Consider the following 25541-nt stretch of genomic DNA (forward strand, 5'->3'; position numbering starts at 1 on the left):
TCCCCAGATCATCCTGGAGATGTTTCTGCAGCTTAATTGGAGTCCACCTGCGGTAAATTCAGTTGATTGGACATGATTTGGAAAGGCACACACCTGTCTATATAAGGTCCCACAGTTGACAGTTCATGTCAGAGCACAAACCAAGAAGTCAAAGGAATTGTCTGTAGACCTCCGAGACAGGATTGTCTCAAGGCACAAATCTGGGGAATGTTGCAGAAAAAATTCTGCTGCTTTGAAGGTCCCAATGAACACAGTGGCCTCCATCATCCGTAAGTGGAAGAAGTTCGAAACCACCAGGACTCTTCCTAGAGTTGGCCAGCCATCTAAACTGAGCGATCGGGGGATAAGGGCCTTAGTCAGGGAGGTGACCAAGAGCCTGATGGTCACTCTGTCAGAGCTCCAGAGGTCCTCTGTGGAGAGAGGAGAACCTTCCAGAAGGACAACCATCTCTGCAGCAATCCACCAATCAGGCCTGTATGGTAGAGTGGCCAGACGAAAGCCACTCCTTAGTAAAAGGCACATGGCAGCCCGCCTGGAGTTTGCCAAAAGGCACCTGAAGGACTCTCGGACCATGAGAAAGAAAATTCTCTTGTCTGATGAGACAAAGATTGAACTCTTTGGTGTGAATGCCAGGCGTCACGTTTGAAGGAAACCAGGCACCGCTCATCACCAGGCCAATACCATCCCTACAGTGAAGCATGGTGGTGGCAGCATCATGCTGTGGGGATGTTTTTCAGCGGCAGGGACTGGGAGACTAGTCAGGATAAAGGAAAAGATGACTGCAGCAATGTACAGAGACATCCTGGATGAAAACCTGCTCCAGAGCGCTCTTGACCTCAGACTGGGGCGACGGTTCATCTTTCAGCAGGACAACGACCCTAAGCACACAGCCAAGATATCAAAGGAGTGGCTTCAGGACAACTCTGTGAATGTCCTTGAGTGGCCCAGCTAGAGCCCAGACTTGAATCCGTTTGAACACCTCTGGAGAGATCTTAAAATGGCTGTGCACCGACGCTTCACATCCAACCTGATGGAGCTTGAGAGGTGCTGCAAAGAGGAATGGGCGAAACTGACCAAGGATAGGTGTGCCAAGCTTGTGGCATCATATTCAAAAAGACTTGAGGCTGTGCTGCCAAAGGTGCATCGACAAAGTATTGAGCAAAGGCTGTGAATACTTTGAGCAAAGGCTGTGAATACTTATGTACATGGGATTTTTCAGTTTTTTTATTTTTAATAAATTTGCAAAAACCTCAAGTAAACTTTTTTTCACGTTGTCATTATAGATAGATAGATTGATACTTTATTAATCCCATGGGGAAATTCACAATTTATGGGGTGTTGTAGGTAGAATTCTGAGGAAAAAAATTAATTTAATCCATTTTGGAATAAGGCTGTTAACATAACAAAATGTGGAAAACGTGATGCGCTGTGAATACTTTCCGGATGCACTGTAGGTGGAGTAAGAAAACATGCAGCCGCAATGACCACCCGGAACCCGAGTTTGAGAGCTGAATTTGCCCGACCTGCGACAGACGATCAAGCGCCTGCCGTCGTGTTAGTTTCCTGGTGGTCTCATTAACCCTCATTTATTCAAATACATCCATTTGGACTATAAAAATGGCTTATCCTGCTTTGCTACTCAATTCCGCTCATCTTCTGCTTTTTAGAACTTGCTACTGGAAAGAAAAGACATTTACGAAGAGGGAGACAATCCCGTTAATGTTACAGAATATGGTAGCATTTAATGAGCCTGCAGTTAGCAGACACCACTTTTCATTACACTTGCCCATTTTTAAATGTGTTACTTTTTCATTATTTCACATAATGATGTCGTGTTTTAACGTAAAGATCGACTTTGGAATTTCAACCAAAAACAAAATCCATAGACAGATGGATGTTTTGAACATTTTTGGAAGGCTGTGTGTGCCTGTGGTAAAATCTTGAGAACACCACAAGATGACAAATGGACCGAATTTTATGAAATTTTGTGGACAACTTGCAGTCGATGGTCAAGAGCGTAATACGCTTTGGCTGAACTATTTCGCTTTAAATTTTTAACATTCACATTTTATTAAAGTTTATACCAACATCAGTCTTTCCACTCCTCTGATTATCTTTGAAAGAAGTTTAAAAGACTTTTGTAAATGTTGCGTTCAATCCAGAAGTCGAGCATTTAACTTTTTAAGTTCGACATCTTAAACATTCATACATTTAGATAAATGTACACTGTAAACTCAACTTATGCTGTAAATAAGGAAAATAACCAAGCGCTTGCAGATCTTTAAAATCCTGAGGTGATAAAGTGGCATTAAAAGCAGGAATTGGCATCCGATTAAGAAATTAACAGTTATTGTCACACTATTGTTCACAATATCGCTCGCATATTACACAAAGACCGGGGGGGGGGGGGGGGTTCAATCATACAAACCTTTAAAAAGCAAAGCATAATGCTAAACAAAACAAATGTGACTAGCCACCCTGTAGGCAGGGACGACAATGATGAACACAATATTTAACAGCAGGCTTTAAGGGAAACCTGTCCCTACTTCCGGTTAGATCATTTACCCATAATTCCAGTTTTGTAGGTACAGTACTACTAAATTCCTCCACTTTCTACTTTTCATTGCTCTTTTACATGGAATTGTCAAAGTTTTATCACGCATCGTTAATAGCCGAGCGCCAGACACGACGTTACCGTAAATTAATTGCTGTGCAAGCAATATGATTCTTTTTGTCAAGTCTGTCGATACGGCGATTGACGTTTAAAAAGCAAAAATGGGTACACAATTAAGCACCAGTAACAAGTGAGAGAGAGAGAGTGGTTGGGGGCATGTGCAGATTACTACCCGGATTGGGACCCGAGTGCAGCCATGGGACGGGTGACACCTCGGCACCGCACTGCAACAGTGTGGGGTTTCTTACAGTGGCTGGAGTTCCAATCCTCCCACCAACCCCCAGATTTTCCCTTATAAATTGGAGGACCTGCTTGCAGGGGTGGATGCAGGTTAAGGACCTACGCTCAAATCACACTGGTCCAATTTAGAGGCCACAATTAATCTACCTGCACACCTATTTTGGAACGTGAACATAGATAGATAGATAGATAGATAGATAGATAGATAGATAGATAGATAGATAGATTGACAGATCTTTTGATACTGGGGAGAAATCTGGCTTTTCATATTTTGTGGTGAGCCTATGCACAAATGCCTTGGTTTGTGACTTTAATAATCTGGTTACCCTACCATAAAGCTGCGACTGTGAAAGCACCCGGGTAACAGTTGTTGTGTACACAGCCTCTCCAGTCCTAGCTTGTAATCCCTTCAGAGTTTTCAGAAGTGTCTTGAATTCCTCCCTCCCTCATTACTGTTTTTGCCTTTTGATGGATGATCTGCTCTAGCCAGTTTTCCAGCTGTCCCATACTATTTCCAGTTCTTAATATCTGATTTAACTGGACTCGGGTATTCAGTGATGTTTCATTTATCCATCACCTTTTTACATAGTTACTTGGAATGTTCTTTTTGATTTCATTGCGTATGTTTGTGTAGGCTTTCAACCTCAGGTTCAAATCCTACTAATGAGGCTGCATGACCTTGACCAAAATGTCAGTTCACCTACAGGTGCACAGATTAGGAAAACAAACGAAATTAAACCAAATTGTATCCTTCAAATGTTCAAGTCACCTTGAATACGTCAGTCCAATAAGTAAATGTAATATCCAGCAGAGATGGCCTGCCATGATGTTCCAGTAGGTGAACCATTGATCAATGGTGTCACCAGTTACACGTCGCAGACTGTTCCATGATAAGATTTCTGTCTATTTTCCTAGCAAGAGACTGACAATAGAACTTGCGGAAAGCAGCACATAAACGTTAAGGCTTATAAAAAAATTAACTTAGCAAAAAGTGTTAATTTACATAAGGTTGTCAAAACGTATTCATTTATTTTTAATGATGTTGCGTTCCTCAAAAGGCTTAAAATATTAATGATGTTGCGTTCCTCAAAAGGCTTAAAATAATATTTCCGAGAACAGTCTTGAACATCTCTTAACATCTTTAAATACATCACGTAGTTTACTCCTTCGAACGACGCCCCCCAACGCTCCGTTTTTCTACTATTTCGCCTCCTGCTCAGTACAAACGGCCTTCATCATCGATAGCCGTCGAAGAACGTGGGCACGGAGACGTGCACGCGCGCTCCCTGTTCGGTCATTTCCGGCTGTTTTCGGCGCGTCGTCACCCTCCTGTTTGCTCGTACGCGCGCGGCAGGCTGTTTGGTTTATGTGAACGCGCTGCGCGTCTCTCGGCAACCCGGTTCGATCGAGTGCAGAGACTACTAGGCAGCAAGCTACTCCGCCGTCCATCGGGGCTCCATTGCCCTGCTCAGCAGAGATGGAGAATGAAGGTAAGATCTGATTAAAAACAAATTAACAATTTTTTCAGTCGACAGGCATTAGCAGGGTTACCCAAAACAGATCATTTCCTGAAGGAAGCCGCGACACAGACAGAGGCTTTGCAGTCTGATGCGCCGTTGCGACACACGGACTCTTGGCCAAATGATGGCAGATGTTATTGGTCTTTATAAATATTTTGGAAAAGCCGGTAAGCTTCTATCATGTGTTTTCGAGAGTGGAAGTGAGGTGCTCATGTGTGTTACCTACCCGTTTTTGAAAAGTCAGGTCATCTTAAACCCGGATTTGGCAGATGAGTAAATTAACTGTCAGTCCGTGGCCCACATGTTCTGTGATGTTTCTTCATATGGACTGCTTTTAGGCCACCGTGGAAGCAGCCACCTTTGTATAATTCTCGTAAAGGCACAAACTGGCATACAGATTTAACTCGAGAATGTTAGAAGTGGCATCCAGAGATTAGGCGCTGTCAGATCAATAAACAACCCTACTACCACTATGATCAAGAAGAAATAAAACCAGCTTAAGAAATACATTGTTGAAAAAAGTGTGGAAATCAGCCTTAGCACCCAGCATTGAGAAAGGAGAAGTGTTCATATGCACTGTATGTTCATTCCCATTACAACTGGCCAAGCATACATTTTTGCAAACTCCAACTTTTTACAGTTTTACTTATTTTTAAAACCTTCTTTTCTAGAATGAGTTCACAGTAAGCTAGGTGTTGGTATAATGAGTGAAATGGAACGTGCCAACCCTGGATCAGACACCAGGACATCAAAGAACTCGAAAGTAAAATGAGTCTCAACTTGGCAGGCTGTGTTATTTTAGCAAGTGGTTAGGGAGAAAAATACGACAGGCATAAATAGTGCTCTCATGCACTCAAGCCAGCTCTCACAGAGGACAAGTAGAGAGTGACCAATCTATCTGAAAAATATCTTTGTACTCTATTAAAAAAAAAAAAAAAACAATGATCGTGGTTTCCACTTTATATTGAATAAAACATGTTAGTGCTGCAGACAGTAAAATGTCCATTACTGTCCCACTGCTACTGAAAGGTCTTTTCACATTATACATTTCAGTTTACCGATGAACAGACACAACATTATCATCTGTACAAGTAGCAATGTGTAGCACACACCAAAGATGTGACATCATCATGTCCATACTTTTCCTGCAGCTTATTCAGGGCCAGGGTTGTGGGGACAACGTTCTATGTAAAGAAGCTCAGACACCCCTTTTCTCTACCACTTCCTCCTTCAACTCCTCTGGAGGAACACTGAGGTGGTCCCAGGCCAGCTAAGAGAGGTGATCTGTCTTATCGTGCCCGGTATCTGCTCTGAGGTCTCCTCCTGGTTGCACATGTCTGCAAGAACACTTTCAGGAGGTGTCCAGGAGACATCCTAATCAGGTGCCCAAACCACCTCAACTGGGTGCTTTGGAAGTGTAGGAACAGCAGCTCTGGTTGTGGAGGTCAAATTAATCTTTAAGGCTGAGCACAGACACCCTGTGATGGAAGCTCATTTCTGCCATTTGTATCACAATCCAGTTCTTTTGGTCACTACCAGGACATCTGAGCTTCTTTACTCAGACTGCTGTCCCTACAACCTGGACCTGGATAAGCTGCAGAAAATGGCTGGATATGATGACATCACATAAGGGTAGGAATGTAGATCAACTAGTAAACTGAGAGCTTTGTCTTTTGGCCCAACTCTGTCTTCACCACGACTGACTGGTACAACATCTACATGTCTGTGGATGCCTCTTTGATCCACCTGTCAATCTTCCACTCCCTTCTTATCTCACTCATGGAGAAGACCCTGAGATATGTAAACTCCACCACTTAAGGAAGCACCTCATCCCCAAATTGGAGAGAGGACTCTAGCCTGATCCTCATCCTGGCTGCTTCACACTTGACTGCCCCCCCATTGTGTGTCTGAGGCCACAGCTCAATGAAGTTAATAAGACCACCTCTCCTGGAAAAAGAAGATATATGAACTTGGGGTCACTGAACTGGACACCTTCCATTATTTGGCAGCGCCTAGAAATTCTGTACACACAGTAAAAGTAATGAACAGAATCGAGAACATAGAACAGCCCTGGCAGAGTTCCACATTCACTGGGAACAAGTCTGACATACTGCTATGCAAACCAGGTTTTCATACTAGTAGTGCAGGGACCAAATAGAATGCACCCCATACTCCAGAAGCACCCTCCAAAGGACATCTCAAGGACACAAAGCACTTATAGACTGATTGGGCATACTCCCATAAACCCTCAGGAATCCTTGCAAGGGTAGAAAGTTGATCCTGTGTTGTGTGACCAGGACAAAATCCATATTGTTCCTCCAGAATCTGAGGTTTGCCCAACAGCCGGACATTCCTTCTCAGAACCCTGGGATAGGTCTTCCTCGGGATGGTGAGGAGAGTGACTCCCCATAAACTTGGAGCACACCTTCCAGTCCCCTTTCTTACAGATGTGGATCACCACTCCAGAGGCACTGTCCCTGGGGGAACCATGTCACCATAGCAGAGGAAAAACAGAAAATCCAGCATGATGTTGAATCATTGGGAAAAACAGATGCTTGCTGGCCAGCAAGGCCAAGCTAAGAAGACTAATGATAAACAAAGCTGTGCAGGCATGTATCTGAAAATGTGGCCAGCAGCTGAGCCAGCGCATATCAAGGTTTCTCCTGTCTCCTGTGATGCCATGTCCAATATACAGGGGAAGCCACTTGACCAGTGGCTGTAGTGATGTGTACGTAATAAATATGAGGAAAAAAATCCAATTGGCGTAACACTGACACCCACTATACATTTTATGAATCATCTTGTTCAACAGCAGGGGGACCATAACCCATCCTGACTGTACTGGTGCAGGGACAGAATTAACTCTGAGTGGGACACCAGTCCACCACAGACCACACTCACTGTTGCAACTGTACAGTTAAGTCAATAATTGATTTTACAGGCAACGTGTCACCATACCAGCCCTTAAAGGTAAGCTTGGTATAGAAAGCCAAGAATGATGGTCTAGATTTCATATTTGCTTAGAAATCATTGTTTAGAGCCTAGTTAAATACAGACTTACAGTAAGCCTGTGTGTTGTGATAAAAAATTACAGGCTAATAAAAAACGTTCAAAGTGTTGAAGAAACTTGTGTCATTAACTAAATATAATCTTACCACTGCTGACTCACAGCCCGGGGGAGGACTGATTGAAGTGTCAGCCAGGTCATGGTCTCTGTGGAGTTTACACATTTTTCCCCGGTGCTCTTTCTCCATCATTCTAAAATTGTGCCTGTTAAGTGAGTTATTGACTCTCCAAGGTTCCCAAATGCTGGCCTGTACATGAGTGGACCCTATGATGATTTCTCTACCTTTGGCCCCAGTGCTCCAGCTCCTTCAGTCCTAAACCTAGCTAAGGGAGTTCAATAATGGATGGATGGAACTCTCTTAATAATCAGATATGCTTTAGTATAGTGAGGTAAAGATAGTGAAGAGGAGTTCAGTGGCAGTTGAACTGGTCAGTTCTACAGGTTGACCAAAGGAAACAAGTAAAGTGGCATAGAAACAACAGCACTGAAAGCTTTAGACGGCCTGTTCAAAAAATGCAAAATGAAAAGCAGGTGCAGGTGACCATTGCCACATAGCGGGGTTATTGTTGTGTGCCTTTTAGCTTGGAGCAGTCACTTTCCACCAAGCGCACAGGGTCTATATGAAACACTTGTGTACAAATGTTATCAGATTAATCAACTTCCTATACTTCAACATTAAAAAAGGAAACCTTAAAGCAGTTCTGTTTGCATTGTGGCTGCTTGCTTTACTGTATCAATGACTTATTTACTTTCCCGACTTTTAAAATAATACAATGGAGGTGACACAGAGTAGCAGGATCACCCTTTGGCTTTTCCATTTTATACAAAGAGGCTCAGGATAACAAGCAAGTGAGTCCGAATAAGTTGTCCCTGATAATGATTTATGAAGGCCCAGATGATTTGGTGGGTTTCTTTGCTGGGAAAGTGTAGCGTGATTGCTTCGGAAGTTACGTGAGTGATGCCTCACATTTATTCCATCTGTACTTAACTAAAAGGTGCTCTATATGGCTTGATGTGGAGAACTGACAGTTGTGTTAAGCCAGCTGATTGCCCCCAGTAGTCTCCTTTAGAGATTTTCAAATACTCTAGGTAACCTTGTGACCCTTTTCAGAACATTATAGTTGGTACCTGTATGATGATACATCATTTTAGAAGCATGGTGGCATAGTAGCCACATTTCCAGGAGACTGGGTTCAAATCACAGCTTGGTCACTGCTCATGTGTGGAGTTTACATGCTCTCCCTGTGTAGGAACCCATTTATGTTTGTGTGCAGTGGTTTTCCCCCCAGGATCTCAAAGATGCATGTTTTAGGTGAACCCATGTGAGAGTGCATGCCTAGTGCTGCCTGAATTGGCTCCAGTTCCCCACGACCTTAAATTTGTTAAGTGGATTCAATAGATGGATGGATAATTGTGAAACATTGTATGCTTCATACCAAAGCAAATCCTCATCCTGATGAGCTATTCAACCCCTTCTTTATTCCAGAGATGGAGAATCTCGACTCAGTCTCAGCAGTGAACTCCCGTCTGGCTGCTTTGTCTCTCTCTTCATTTCCCGGAATCACATCTGAGAATTGTCAGCATCATTCCCAAGAGAGGTATTTGCTGTTATAACTCACGGTTAAAGAGATAAAAACAAAGAGTCAGGTCCCAGGTTATCTTTTGTTGTTTTGGCTCATCTAAGCTTTAAATTGATGGTCTTCGAAATAAAAAGGCTGACTACTTTAAATGTCAGTCTACAACTGTGAGAGACACCAGGGGCCTCATGTATAAACGGTGCGTATGCACAGAAATGTTGCGTAATAATAATAATAATAATACATTTTATTTATATAGCGCCTTTCCCATGCTCAAGGCACTTACAGAATATAATAAAGAACGGCAGAATATACAGTATATAGCATTGTACAAACCAGATAAATAAATAAAGAAGATTAAGACAGTAAATTCTGAAAACTGTCTTAATCTTCTTTATTGTTCAAATCGAGACGTATAAAACCTAAACTTGGCGTAAAGCCATGCACATTTCCACGGTACCTCATACCCTGGCGTACGCAAGTTCTCCGCTCGGTTTTACAGACTGGCGGCACCCAGTGTCAAAAGGTAACCACACAGGAACAGTAGCACTGCTTTCTTTTTTAGATCCACATCCCTGACGCAGCTTTATAAATACACTGAAATTAACCGCATATTGTTTATTAGTTTAATGCATCTGATTGTAATTAACCAGTAACAATATAATGGTCCACAGAATGGTCAAACTATTTCAAATACCATAACTGCTTTAGCATTGTTACTCTCACTGCACGTTCTTTTACTTCTGTCAGCTGCTCCCGTTAGGGGTTGTCACAGCAGATCATCTTTTTTCATATTACTGTGACTGCACCACTCGGAGCAGCTGATTGGAAAGAGGATTATTGGTATACAGCATTAAGCACAGGCTGCATCAGCCATGCTTCCTATTTGAACTGCTTCTCACACGGCAAACGCTTCAAAACCTTTCCTGTACGGACCTCGCGGTTCAGAAAGAGTTTCATCCCAAGAGCTCTAAATGCAATCAATCAGTTCATCAAGTGCTCCTTGTAGAACTGTTTGGACTTATAAGTACAATCACCTCACTGTAAACTTGCACTACAGTTATAATATTGCACAACCTGAGCCACTTTATAAAGCACGTATTTACATATGATGATGATATCATTTTTAAGATGAAATGCAGCAAAATATGTTTATTATACAGATAAAACTTTAACATTTAAATAATCTATATTGTTAATAATAAAGGACACGGTGTCGCTACGGTAGCAAGGATCTGGCGCTCCGTTCATGGATTGTTCCTGTCTCACACTGTATGCTTCACTGGGACTGGCGTGAAGGATAGAATAATTAAACATGTACTACGAAGATATTTCAACATCCCTTAAAAGTTTTGAATAATCGGCGTTATAAGTTTACAGATGGCTTCACGTCTATTACAGAGCTGATTGTGTGGCGATTCGGTATTTGGAGAAAGAAAAGGAAGGACAGGAATTGGGGGTTAGTACGTTTGAAAGAGACAGTACTGCTGTAATAAATTATTTCATCGAAGGTCGTGCATAATCACTGCGCCACCGTGTTCCCATGTTTAATAACATGCTTTAACTCCTGTCATCATTAAAATGATTTCAAGTATACATCTCAGTACTTTAATTATTCAGAGAGCTGTAATATTACGAATGTAATGGATTTTGTGCCCTGTTGGAGGAAGAAAAAGCCGGTAAGCACGTAGTGATTCACACACATAGAGCACATAGAAGATCAAATACAAAACAAAGCATTTAACGTTCTACTTTTGTTACGATGGGATTTGAGAAACTAGTAAATTAAATGATATTAAGATGAAGTTTATGATATTCTACTTTAATGACAAAATAAACTACATGATTAAAGTGGAAATTTCAAGATTAAAGTTGACATTTCCTGCTTTTTTCCCCACTGTGTGTCTATTTTTTTTTCTCTGTACCCTAATAAGCTTTCATATGACGCTCAAGACAGTGGGCTACGACCCGCCTTTTCACGTCGACTTTAATATCTGATAACTTCTTTTTTATTTAGGGCACTGTGCGACTTTGTGACCTTGAGCGTTCAAGTTTCTCCGACACGCTATGTCACTCGATCAACTTCCTTTTTTTGTTTATACCACTGTTTAAACCAACAAATAGTACGTTTTTCTTTGCCTCCACTTGGTATTCGCTGAAATTCTTATATTTTTTCCCCCGTGCTTTTTCCATTGTCTTTTCACAGAAGGTTGAGCTTAATGGCTATTTATATTGATTTGCATATTCAAAGAGGCGTAATTCTGGGAGGAGTTAGGGCGGGACAGCAGGTGCATGCACGTGCGTTACTTTTCACGCTGATCAGGATTTATGTAGCGGAAGAATGTGGAAGTTTGCGTACGTACAGATTCCTGCATCTGGATTTTGCTGTGCGTACGCACATTCCCACTTTTGTGCTTACACCATGTTATGGTGTGAGTTCTACGCACGGCGTTATACATGAGGCCCCAGGGAACAGCAACAGTGGGCTTGAAATCTTTGTGATTAGTGCCATCATACAATAAATGGCATATTCCTTCAGGAAGACGGCAACTAAATTCCAGTACTTGGTGTGTGTCATTCTGTGAACTTGTACCTTTGAAAAGAGAGCCTCACTTGAATTTTGTTTTTGTATTTGCTTCAGATTCAAGAAATATACAAAAAAGAAATAATATTTGTAGTGATGGCTGAGAAAAATTTGTAATCTCGTGCTTTCAGGGAGAACAGAGATAATCAAGTCCCTCCTGTGGGGACCCAACTCGAACAACAGGAAACAATATCAAAATGTCCATGAAAGAAATCTCAAATTAGTCATTTCCCATAATGGAAATGTCAGGTATCCAGTCAAATGATCACAACATCTCAAACATGTGCTTTTACTGAAACATTGTTGAATACAGTAATCCCTCGCTATATCGCGCTTCGCCTTTCGCGGCTTCACTCCATCGCGGATTTTATATGTAAGCATATTTAAATATATATCGCGGATTTTTTGCTGGTTCGCGGATTTCTGCGGACAATGGGTCTTTTAATTTCTGGTACATGCTTTCTCAGTTGGTTTGCCCAGTTGATTTCATACAAGGGACGCTATTGGCAGATGGCTGAGAAGCTACCCAACTTACTTTTCTCTCTCTCTTGCGCTGACTTTCTCTGATCCTGACGTAGGGGGATTGAGCAGGGGGGCTGTTCGCACACCTAGATGATAGGGACGCTCGTCTAAAAATGCTGAAAGATTATCTTCACGTTGCTACCTTCTGTGCAGCTGCTTCCTGAAGCGACATGCTGCACGGTGCTTCGCATACTTAAAAGCTCGAAGGGCACGTATTGATTTTTGATTGAAAAACAAACTCTGTCTCTCTCTATCTCTCTCTCTCTCTCTCTCTCTCTTTGTCTGCTCCTGACGGAGGGGGTGTGAGCTGCCGCCTTCAACAGCTTTGTGCTGCGGTGCTTCGCATACTTAAAAGCCAAACAGCCCTATTGATTTGTTTGCTTTTCTCTGTCTCTCTGACATTATCTGCTCCTGACGCGCACTCCTTTGAAGAGGAAGATATGTTTGCATTCTTTTAATTGTGAGACAGAACTGTCATCTCTGTCTTGTCATGGAGCACAGTTTAAACTTTTGAAAAAGAGACAAATGTTTGTTTGCAGTGTTTGAATAACGTTCCTGTCTCTCTACAACCTCCTGTGTTTCTGCGCAAATCTGTGACCCAAGCATGACAATATAAAAATAACCATATAAACATATGGTTTCTATTTCGCGGATTTTCTTATTTCGCGGGTGGCTCTGGAACGCAACCCCCACGATGGAGGAGGGATTACTGTATACCATTTACAAAAAGTCATCTTTTGTAAAGTAGTAGTAGTTTTGAATTGAAGATCCACTTTCTCAACCCAATGTTCTGTTTGTCTTCTCACAGTGGTACACAGAGGTGGTCTTTTCTGCTAGTTTTGATTTCTTACCTTCTTTCGAATGTTTTGTTTGTGAACCCTTCTGTGTCCCCTTGATTTTATTCATACAAAAGGTCAGAAATTTATGCTAAAACAAATTGATTAGAAGTACGACACAACTTAAAGGAAACAATGAAGAAAACCATCAGAGAAGGTTATCTCCATTTGATATGAGTGTCGAGACTGAAGGAGTATTCTGCTTGTCGAATAGTAAAATAAATAATGAACAGCGACCAATTCCATTTTATTCTGAGTGGTTTATGCTGACATTGTGGGCAGCCAGTATTTGTTCCTCCTTGCTGTCTATTCCGTGAGCAGCTCTGTGGTGGTGTCCTGAGACGCAGTGTCTATAAGTGCAGAATATCTTCAGTTGTAATATCCTGGGATTGTGCACAGATGTACAGTGTTTACTTTGTGCTTTCCCCAAAGGCTTCATCAAGCAGAAAATTCCCAACTTTCCGTGCAGACTTCTGAGCAGGAGGCACTGCCCTCAGGAGACGCTGCTTCAAAGCTCTGCAACCAATCATCACCTGCCAAGGTAAGTATAAGTTATTGCTGCTCCAAACCCGACTTCTTTGTGACAGTTAAGTCTCTTCTGGTCACTGGCCATGTAATGCCGCCTCCGTTTGCCTCAGATCTCTCACATCAAATTGCACTTCATTTTCACACATGGAAAAGGTAAATGGCAAACAAATTTGTTAATTGTTCTTGGATTCTGTAGATATGATGGCATACTAACGAGTAATGTGGATCATGTTTTGTTTTTAGAATCTTGAAGAAGGAAAAGCGCCTACTTGGACTAATTCAGCTCTTAGCCAGAATGTCCCTGCTGAGTCCGTGTATCGCTCTGACCCCCTCGCTCTTGAGGCTCGGCTTGCAGCAGAGAGCATAAAAGGTGATTTTTTTTTTTTTACTTTAAACTCTATGAAGCAGCATTATACAGTAAAAGTATACATTAGCAGAATCACTAATTTGTTGCTTTTCTGTTTATTCTTATTTATCTTTAAATACTGGTTCTGCTTGAATATCCTCTGGCCCTCCATGACCCTTAATTAAATAAAATAAGTAGGATTAAAAATGTATCCATTTTTATTTATAGTTTTCTTTGGTAGCATGGTGGTGTAGTTGTTAGCAACACTGTCTCATAGCTCCAAAGTCCTGTGCTTGACTCTAGACAAGTCACTGCCTGTGTCACACTTCCACATTCTTCAAGTATCTGCATGTGGTTTCATCTGGATAGTCTGGCTTTCCTTTCCATATCCACAAGCTATGAATGTTAAACTAATTCATGTCTGTAAGTGACTTTGTATGACTGAGCGCACGAGTGTTCCCCACGCGACCCCATCCAGATTTGATTCCCATACTCAATGCTGGTGGGACAGACTCCAGCCCCTGTGATCCGGCACTGGATTGCGTGGGCTTTGTAGGGTTGTTGTAGATTAGCACAATTGGTTTTGCTACTCCATTTCAAATTCTTTCTCAGTCACTGTTTATGAGGAGTTTGAAAATGTTCCCAGTGTTCCTGTAGCATGATGTTTGTTTATTTTATGTGATTCTATTGTCTGTAAACATAACGTTTTTTGATTTCCTTTACATTTCCATTGTCGTATTCTGTAATTTAAATGGATTAGTTTACCAATGTAATTTAAGTAAACGGTAGTGCCACTTTCTCTATCTATCCTGCATTGTTCTTTATTAATTGTCATGTCTGCTTTGCTTCTGCACAGTTATTGAGCAGTGAGTTTACAATTATCGCTCTATGTCATAAGTACATCATTAGTATTCTGTAAAGTTCCCTGCTCATATGTAATGATAACTGTGTTATCTATTCCACTGAAAAAAACAAAAGTCTTATTTACTTCTGTAATAATACAAAAGTATGACTTCTTATTGGTGGAATATGCCATGTCATTTTCTAACCTGCTTAATCCAGACCAGGGTTGAGGAGAGGTGCCGGAGCCTAGGACACAAGGCAGGAACAGGCCTTGGATAGAGCGCCAGTCCATCACAGGGTGAACACACACACACACAGACACACAGAGAGGCTAATTTAGTGTCGCCAATCCACCTAACCTGTAAGTCTTTCGAGTGTGGGGAAAAAGCCAGAGTATCTGGAGGAAAGCCATGCAGATACGAGGAGAACATGCAAACTCCACACAAGGAGGACCTGGGATGTGAATCCTGGTGCTACCACTGCACCTGTTGGTTTAATATTTTGGAATGAAAGGGAAGCATTAGCTTGTCTGCCTAACCATCTATTTATCAACCTGCTTATTCAGTTCAAGACCACCTGGTGCCAGTGCCCATGGGTTGGAAGGCTGCAATCAGCTTATCGCCGGACATTTTTGTGCACATCTCACATTCACATGGAACCAACTTAGAGTTGTCAGTTCACTTACCTGACAAGACTTTGGGATGTGCGAGGAAAATTGGAGTCCCTGACGAAAAACTCACTGTCTCTTGGATCCCATTGTTTCTAATAGGGAAGGGGCAAATGCTCACCAAAATAATCGAGTTCTCCTTTGATCCAGTGGACACAATCAGTGTACAGCACAGAAAAGAGCAGGCCATTAAGTCCATTTACACAAGTGCACGCATAAAATAGCACAGGATGAAGAAAATTGAAACGGAGTTCGCTACTTACTAACCAAGCAGAAAGCCCTAATCTATGGTTTGCCTGCATGATCCAATATAATCTTAATTATATTTACTTTATTTCTTGCTTTAGTTTCACTCCCTTCTTAATTTCTACTCCATCCTCCACTCCAAAGGTTGTGCTCATCATTATGTGCTAGATATTTTAAGGCTTTGTTGGTTTGTGAATTTGCCTATGCAAAACTAAAGTCATTCTTCATTATCACTGAATGTTTGTACACCACATTTTGCATAAACAATCTTGTCATTTCCACATGCTGAATGCATTTGTAGTTAAACACAGAAAGAGCATCAATAATGGCTCAGTCACCTGGCTGATTTTAAAATGCAGCATTTTCGCCTCACAGGGTCTGGACTCGGATTCAGCTCCTGCCTATGGAGTTTGCATCTCCCATCCAATGGCCACTCATTCGGGCCGATTAGTGTTGCTAGTCTAGTGTGAGTCTTTGGCTGTGTCGGAGTGTTGCTCTCTCACCCATGTGTTGTGCCCTTTGCGACTGTGTCTTTCTCTGCCTCCCTGCAATTCCAAATAGGATTAGTAGTTTGGAGAAACATTTGGGTGGAAATGCATGTGTTATCTAACAGTGTGCCTTCCAGCGTTTATCAAACGGACCTTGTCCAATTCATTTTTCAAGGTGGTCTGATTTTATTCCTACATCATGAAGCACAAGCCGGGCACCATCCCTGGACTTGTTGCCAGTCCACTATAGGAAATAGGCATGTGTGCTCCTACACTCACTTGTATGGGGCCACCATAGAGTTGTGAATTAACTCGTCATGCATGTCTTAAGGATGTAGCAGTAATCAGAGGAAAAATAAACCCACATGGACAAGGAGAGAGCATGCTAACTCCTCACAGATAGTATCTTGTAATGAATTAAAATCCAAGCTCCTAAAACTGTGAGGCACCTGGAGAAAGCACTACTGTGTCCTAGCGGGTCTCTCAGATAACTCTTCATCCATCCATTTTCAAATCTGTCAATCCAGTAGAGCAGTGGTCCCCAACCTTTTTGACAGCAAGGACCACTTCATTAGATGCAAATTTTTCCACGGACCGGTCTTTGGGGGCAATTTTATACACAATTTACATAACATTTCTTTTATTATTAAGTTATTAAGCAGTTCGCATACATTTGCAACCCAAGATTTTTCTTCTTTTTTTGCATATAACAAAGACATATGCTTTGCATTTGCCATTCCAACAGATTGCACATCACAAACATTAACACTGTTATCGTTTTTTTCGTGTCTGCCGTTTCTATAGGAGGGTGACAATGAGTTAAATTCCAATGGATGTTTTTCAAATGTTGACAAGCAATAAGCAAAAGGTATCACTAAAAACCACAGAAAACAAAAACATCAAAAAAAAAAAAAAAAACAGTACGAGGAAAGTTCGAAGAAAGAATTTTTTTTACAATGTTTCTGTTTGGGGATCGTTGTGCAAACGTGCACATCTGAGCTGCGACCACAGATCTAACTGCTCTGTAGATGATTCATTCAGGCATTTCAAGGTCACTTCGTTGTAATGAAAGCATCTGCTGAATGTACTTCGTAGTAACGCGATTTCTATAGACTCGTGTCATATGGGGAAACTGTCGGGACCGTAACAATACTTTGTTGTAATACTCGCTCACCTCGGTCTCTCTCCTCTCTCTGCGCCACTGCAAAGCCCCGCCTGGCAAGCATTCTGAAAAGTCTGAGTGAGTCTCCGTTGCCGGCAGTTCTCTCGCGGCCCGGCTGTCAGACGGCTGCAGCCCGGTAGTGGGTCGCGGACCGGTGGTTGGGGACCCCTGCAGTAGAGGGTCACAGAATGCCAGAGGGTATCTCTTCAGCACTGAATCCAAGGCATGAACCACCTCAGGATGGTGTGCCAACCCATCACAGGGCACATTCACTCAGACAGAAATGACATTGATTGGCTAGCAGCACATCTAAGCAGGTTAGAAAATGGATGGGAAATGCTTAAGTGTCCTTCTCCAGATAGTTTGTATTATTCTAGCTTTGTCAGAGCTGCAGGACCATTTGAGATGTACTGGATACAGTACTGTCTTACTTTTACACTTTAGAATGTCCAACAGATTGAAATCTCAGTCTATGTATCCTTTAATCATTATTTTATATTGCCCCATTAACAACATGCAGCTTTATATAGTGTGTACCAAAGGAAGTAGCATTACAGTTCAGGATCTGGATTCAAGCTTACCAGCATAATAAAATAAATGCAACAAGTGTACATAAGAACAAAAAATGCAGTCGGTAATGGATAACCTTAATGTTATATTGTGTATACCAATAAGAAAAAGGTAAAGTAGCCAATAGTTACTTTGGCAAAGAAATCTGGTGTTTACAAGCATTAAAATAAGAAGCCTAGTCTGTAACAGAAATAAAATCTTGCTGTACTTCTTTATATGCCCTGTTTTGTGCCACAGTAACTACAATTTATTGTCAATATACTGAAAATCTAATTGTACATCACTTACTCAGAATATGAAACCAATGCAGGAAGCACTTCAAGACAGAGGAGCTTTTATCTGTTGCACCTCTACATGATAATCGCCTTCTTCTACCTTCTCAAACCTACACCGTATTTAATGTTTTGAAAACATCCAGGATTAAAACACTTAGAGAAGTGTATAAAGATCATGTCTTTGCATGTTATCAACAATTACCCTTCAAATGTAACTTCCCATCCACACAATTTTTCCACTACTTTCAAATTAGAAAATTTTCTAAAAGGAACCTGCCCAGTTTTCCTCACCTCCCACCCATTTCTGTTCCAGATGAAATAATAATAAGTCTTGAAGTTTCAGACAGTATCTCAATAATATATATAAAACATATTAAAGTCTCTTCCTTTCAAAGATTCCTATGGTACGATGGGGAATGATCTTTCACTTAACTTCTTAGAAAAGGAGTGGAAGGCAGCCATGCATACAATACACTCTTCACTCCATATGCGCAAAGCGTTCAATCATTCAACTTCAAATCTTTTATTGAAGCGCATTTATCTTGTTTAAAATTGTCCAAAATGTATCCAGGCCAAGATTCAACATATGAACGTTACAGTCTAGCTCCAGCCTCACCAGGACGTTACAGTCTAGCTCCAGCCTCACTAGGCCACATATTTTGGCCACTAAATTAACATAATTCTGGACAAAATCTTTGCATGCCTATCAGACAGCCTTGGTATCACAATGACTCCTAATCCATCAACAGCTTTGTTTGGTGGACTCCCAGATGGGCTGAAAGTGGAGAAGGACAAGTTAATTGTAATTGCCTATTCTGTACCACACTACTAGCGTGTAGACTTTTCTTTGCTTAATTGGAAGAATCCCAGTCCACCTCTTTTAAGTCAATGGGTAACTTATGTCCTAATCTATTTGAAATTAGAAAAAATCAAATTTTTGCTTAGAGGATTTGTTCAAAACTTTTTAAAAATTTGGTCAAATCTAATTATCAAATTTTAGAAGAAGCATTTATATTGGGGAAAAGTACTTTCTCTTTTAGCACAACCCATTAGATTTACTTGCGCTGCTGAGAGGTGTGCAAGTGTGTGTATGTGTGTGTGTGTGTGTGAATGTGAGAATGAGTCTGCGCTCGCTTAAGATGGTAAATACCAATTAAATAGTGGCTGTATACTGATTAGTGGGCACCGGCTGACAGCTGAGGAGGGTAAAGAGGGGGACGGGTTAGTGAGAGGTGAAACAAGTGTTTTTGGAAAATTTTTTTTTTTTTTTGTTTTTGTTAGAGAGAAATGAAAGGAAAGGCAGCGATTGCTCATGGGAGAGGAAAAAGATAGAGAGGGATAGGCAGTTGTGGTCATGCTGAGAAGTTAAGAGAGCCAGCTGAAGAGTTGTTGTAGACATTCTGTGTCATGGCCATAATCAAGTCTGCTGAGCAGAGGAGCAGATGTGATGGAGTGCGTTGTGGCACCCTGAGGAGCCGTCGAGACCAGACAGGGTGGAGGTGTGTGTGCTGGACAGGGATGTGCCAGGCTGTGTTGTTGAGATCCTTGATATCCTGAAAAGGACAGAGAGAGAGAGAGAAAATGAGATGGATTTACCTCTTTAAAATACATTTATTGGATTTTCATATTCAAAGACATCATTTTTATTTGACTTGATTTAATGCATTTATTTATTTATTGAAATGCACTATTTGTTGGCACTTTTGAGCACTTCTATTTTCATTATTTTAATAAACTCTGCTATTCTTCGGAATTTCAGAGTCTTACTTGTCTTCACACTCTGCCTGGTCCATTTTGGTCATGACTATCGATGTCCTGGATTGTGCCCATGGCTGTGAGTGCTGGACATTGCAGAGATCAAGCATACATTTTGTGCGTAATGATTTCATTCCCGTTCTGCGGTGGGCTGGCGCTCTGCCTGGGGTTTGTTTCCTGCCTTGCACCATGTTTTGGCTGGGATTGGCTCCAGCAGACCCCCGTGACCCTGTAGTTAGGATATAGCGGGTTGGATAATGGATGGATGGTTTCATTCCACTTTCCCCATTTGCTTTGTGTCTTGCAGAACAACACCCTCCCCTGCAAGTCCCAACTGTCTGGACCTCTCCAGACATCAAGGAATTCAAAGCAAAGCTGAGGCACGAGAAAGGCAAAGTCTTGACTGTGTACCGTGGAGATGTCTTGACGGTCAATGTCCCCACTGTTCCCGAGGGAAAGCAGGTCTGCTGGGAATTTGCAACTGACAACTATGACATTGGATTTGGAATTTATTTTGACTGGACGCCTGTTGTAAGCAGAGCCATTACTGTCCAAGTGAGTGAGTCAAGTGAAGATGAAGATGAAGAAGAAGATGTTGAAGGTGGGTGGAAACATTTGAGTGCAACTGTAGCATAACAGAAATATTTAACCTATAGAATGTTGTACATTGAATTGTTTGCTTTGTCGTTGTCATGTTACAAGGAATTCACAAAATATTTATTTACCGTATATACTCACGTATAAGCCGGGTCTTGAAAAATCGATCATAAAATCAGACCTCAACTTAGGGCTTGTTTATACTTCACGCTCAGAACGCAGATGCGCATGCATTATGGCTGCCACGCGTTTCCAACGTTCATTTGACATGTTCTCTGAGTAGATCCTCTTATACACCCGTTCAAAAATAAGACACTTAGTTTTTGTTTTTTTTTAACATCTTCTTGCTTCCTCAAATCTCGCACCAGTTTCTCAGACACATCTAGTTTTGTTGCAGCACCGCAGTTACCAATGTCTTTCACCACTTCAACAATTTTTAATTTAATAATAGCTTCATATTTTCTTCTGATCAAACACTCCATCAATGATAAGGGATGCTCTTACGATAAAGGTATATGAGGGTGTGAGATACAAAAAACACAAATCACTGCAAACGTCAAACACTCCATCAATGATAAGGGATGCTCTTACGATAAAGGTATATGAGGGTGTGAGATACAAAAAACACAAATCACTGCAAACGTCAAACACTCCATCAATGATAAGGGATGCTCTTACGATAAAGGTATATGAGGGTGTGAGATACAAAAAACACAAATCACTGCAAACGTCGCTTCAGAATAGTTCAGGTATTACCATGTGGTCACGTAGGCACAATACATATAAAAAAAAGGCAGTGTGGTCAGTGGTTACTCTGTCAGGTGAGCGTTAGCATATCATAATCTCTTGAACCAATAGTGTGAGTTTTCCGACTTATATGAACAACACTATAAAATACCAGAAATTATATGGTAAAATCAAGCCCCGACTTATCTGTCGGAGAACTTAAACGCGAGTATATACAGTAGTTACGGTGCCCAGTAAAGATAGTAATCATATAACACCATTTCACAATGCTCCACTGATTATTACTGAGTACATTAATTAGTAAAATGGACATTGTTTGGCAGTCCTTTGGTAATGACAGTGGCAGCTCAGTTGTCCAGCTTGTTTAACTTGGGAGTCCAAAATCAGACAGCTGTCTCTGTCACATTATTCACAAGAATTTCAGGAGAGATTTCCCTCTAAAATTCAAGCCAGCTGCAAAATGGACATGACCTGTAGAGCAAAGGAGGCCGAGCCAGATATGTCCTACAGCAGGGGGCGCTTCACAGAAAAAGAGACTCTCATCATTGATTTATTGCTGCAACAGCAGTGGAGTGCTCACAGCACATCTTATTTAATCCAGTCAGATATTCACGAAAACATAAATAAACACTATGGACTTTTATCCAGCAAAAATGTAATTTTCTGTCCTAATTTTCTGTATAAGCTATAAATGTACAAATTGTTCAATTAAGCAACTTCCACAGTAGTCTCCAAAGTTCACAATTTTCATGATATTTCACCACAAGCTCAGTGCTCTTTCCAGAAGCAGGCCTCAACCTCTTTCTTTTGGTTGAGTTAAATTTTCTTTTACAGTGTGCAAGTTTACTCCTTCCACATCTGATGAAGAATAACAAAGAACCATCAACATCAATGAAAAAAAACATGTCTGCCCCTTTTTAGACCTTACTGAAGAGGGAGTGTGTCATCTTACAGATGGGACAGCCTCCCAAGTTTACCAAATGTACTTTCAGTAATTAAAAAGAGTGTGATTCATCTTGTTGTCTACAGATACATTTCTCTTCTTTTCGTGCCCCCAATCCCCTATGAATACCACCATCCATGAGGAGTTTATAATAATGCTTAGCAAACTGCATCTGTGATTCACAGCTACCTCACATAAAGAGCCTGACAAGGATTTCCCGTTGTCTGCCTGCGCTGTATCTAATTCTTTCAGAACAGCAATTTTCAACCAGTATGACATAAGGGTTTTTAAAGCAAATTAATTAAAGAGTTCTTTAAAGAAATATGATGCAAAAGAAGTCTACAATGCAAATTTGATACCATTTTATATGATTTATGTATCATTTTAATAATGTACTACCAGGGACGTTCAAAAAGGTTTCGCACATTTTTTTTTATTAATTTCAAAAACAAATTTCATCACTTTTCTACAGTCACCTTTGTTTGGGATTCAATTTTCCCAGCGTCATACCAACTTTTTAATGCCCAATTGCTACTCCTTTCGCCTTCACTGTTTCCAGTGAAAGTATAAAAGTGTGGAAACTTTTTGTATGTCCCTCGTATATGTGAAATATAAAGTAGTAAATGTATAATTTCATGCATTTATAGCCAGTTTACGCATCAACTTGTTACACATTTGTATACTAAAAATTATTTTGTATAATCAACTTATATGAACATTTACTTCAATAATATACACATTATGTTAATGTTGCATATGTAATTATTTCAAGTAATGCGTCTTCTTGTCAATCACATCTAGTGTCCCTCTTTATCCCCCACTATGCCGCGGCCGAATTTGATCACACATTTTGGCTTTTTTCTCTTTCTTCATCATGTAAAGCACTTTGAGCTACATCATTTGTATGAAGATGTGCTATAGAAATAAATGTTGTTGTTGTTGTTGTTGTTATCAGTAGTGTCTTCTGAATTTACCAGCTGTGAGGTGATAGCCATATGGACAAGAACTCGCACAAAGGCAGTACATTGACATAGCTGATACCAGCAAGAGGTCCTCCGCACCACTGAAATCAGGACCCAGCTGACTTTTATTTGTGAGAGTCACTTACCTCCTGTCTCTTCCAGGAATGCATCCATGTTAGTTACTTGATAAAAAAAACACTGTAAAAACATATTCAAAAGCTGCGTTGCCTGATAATTTGGGTTCTACTGGGTAAAAAATGTTTGTATGGAACACAGTTGGCTTTCCTAATATAATGTGGCAGTATAAGTCAACAGTAGCAGCAACTCTATCGTTCCTCCCCCACACTATGCGACTCTTCAATTCCACCCGGGGGGGGTAAACGTTAACATTAATCAAAGTTATTGACTGTCTGTATACCTGCATTGTTGTCACTCTTTAATATTGTTCTTTATCAGTATGCTGCTGCTGGAGTATGTGAATTTCCCCTTGGGATTAATTAAGTATCTATCTCTCTCTCTCTCTCTCTCCTTCTGACCATCATAATATTAAAATGTGGCACTAGATTGCTTTAGTTCTAAATTTAAGTTCTCTACGAGGCCTGAAGCTATTTTCAGTGCAGGCGGTTTAGTCTTTCTGGCCATCTTCTATGTCATGTTTGTTCACCTTTGTTTATTCTGTGGGTCAAAATCACACTTTATCCCATTTTCTTTTTTGAAAGTGAAATGGAATTTACATTGGCTGACATGAAAAGTTTGGAAGAAAAATGAGTTGGTGACTCAAATATGAATTTCTTTAAAGTTTACAGTGTTTGATAATGAGTCATTGTCCACAAGAACACTATGGAACAGCATCTCGTGTTCTGTGGTCCAATCCATTTGTCAGCTCTTTTTGCAACTTGCATTCGTAAGTGAATTAAACATAAAGTGTGATGTAGCACTTGTCCATGATAAGTTATAATTGTGATACACTAAATTAAAATTATAAGACAGCGCAACCAAATTAAGACATGTCAAAGCTAAATTGTGAGTTGGTAAATCATGATTATGAGATGTCTACATATAAGATAGTACAAACCTAACCTATATATGAGATAGTACAAACCTAAGTCTTAGTCATGAAGTTCTAAATAAATTATGAGGCTAAAAGTGTGTCATCATCTATATATATAATTCACTAAGTCCATGGCAAGCAAGACCAAGCCCCGCCCACCAACAATTCACTAAGCAGCTGACCATGGCACACGCACTACAGAGCCAACAATTTGCACAAGAGCGAAAGTATTTGCCAAGAATGTTTTCATTAATCAAGAACGAAAGTCGGAGGTTCGAAGAAGATCACATACCATCATAGTTCCGACCATAAACGATGCTGACTGGCGTTCCAGCGGCGTTATTCCCATGACCCGCCGGGCAGCCATTACTCCCACTGGCATGCATCCGCATAAAGTCAGACTTATAATTGGTTCAGTTGTCATGCTTCTCAGAAACCTCATGCCAGCAAGAAGTCTCTGTAAAGCCACTAGACTGACTGTTCTCAGCATTCATCGCAATGTACTGGAGTGTAAGACAATCGCAGCTGCTACCTCACAAACTGTCCATATTCCCCAGATTTCCCTGACCCCATCAGATTCAAATTTGCCTTTTACTTTTACACGCAGACAATTTCCTGTTAGATTGGCCTTTGCAATGACAATTAATAAGGCACAGGGCCAAACTTTCAAAACGATATGCCTGTATCTGCCAAACCCAGTTTTCAGTCACGGACAATTGTATGTTACTCTCTCCAGAGTTCCATCTCTTCATTCAATTACAGTCGTATCCTCAAACCCACCCCATTTGGACAACTGTGTCTTTCAAGAAGTGTTCACCCATCAATACATAATTATGCGGCGTACCGCGGGTTGGCTAGTTATCATTATTTACTGATGTAAAATCACAAGATAAAGCACCTAATTAAGACATACTAGGTGTAACATATGTGTTAGTAGATCACAATTATGAAATACTAAATCAAATTTATGATGTGGTAAGTCATAATTTTCAGGTGCAAAGTCATCATCATGACATTAAAAGACATTTTCATGAAATACAATCTGTTTTTGCTTTGCACCCTCCCCCACCATAACATATCGTCTATGGGGCAGAAGCAAAAGCTTTAAATTTGTCAAAAATTTCAGTCCCTAGTTGTCAACGGATCTCGACATTTTAGGGTCCCCAATACCAAAAATGTCAATATCTCAATGATGGTTGTGTATCTGTCTGTCTGTGTGTCACAGTTTCTTGAAGGCGATCTAGAGCTAAAACAGCTGGACGGAAAAATACCAAATTCGAAACTTAAGCCTGTCATGAGATGACGACAAGAGATAGAGACACTCTAGAGGAACCCTCAAAT

General features: G+C 40.8%; 1 protein-coding gene across 1 annotated transcript in view; it reads left to right on the plus strand.

Moving 5' to 3' along the window:
• The first annotated feature begins 4240 nt into the window (after nt 1-4240).
• tmed8 (transmembrane p24 trafficking protein 8) overlaps nt 4241-25541 on the plus strand; it is a 37661-nt gene continuing 16360 nt past the window's right edge. Inside the window, exons 1-5 of the mRNA XM_028821692.2 lie at nt 4241-4404; nt 8988-9099; nt 13453-13561; nt 13792-13918; nt 20208-20501. Of these exons, the coding sequence (XP_028677525.1) occupies nt 4392-4404; nt 8988-9099; nt 13453-13561; nt 13792-13918; nt 20208-20501 (655 nt within the window). The 5' untranslated portion in view covers nt 4241-4391. The remainder of the gene's footprint in view (nt 4405-8987; nt 9100-13452; nt 13562-13791; nt 13919-20207; nt 20502-25541) is intronic.

This window comes from Erpetoichthys calabaricus, chromosome 16, assembly GCF_900747795.2.
Source record: "Erpetoichthys calabaricus chromosome 16, fErpCal1.3, whole genome shotgun sequence".
Taxonomy (NCBI): Eukaryota; Metazoa; Chordata; class Cladistia; order Polypteriformes; family Polypteridae; genus Erpetoichthys; species Erpetoichthys calabaricus.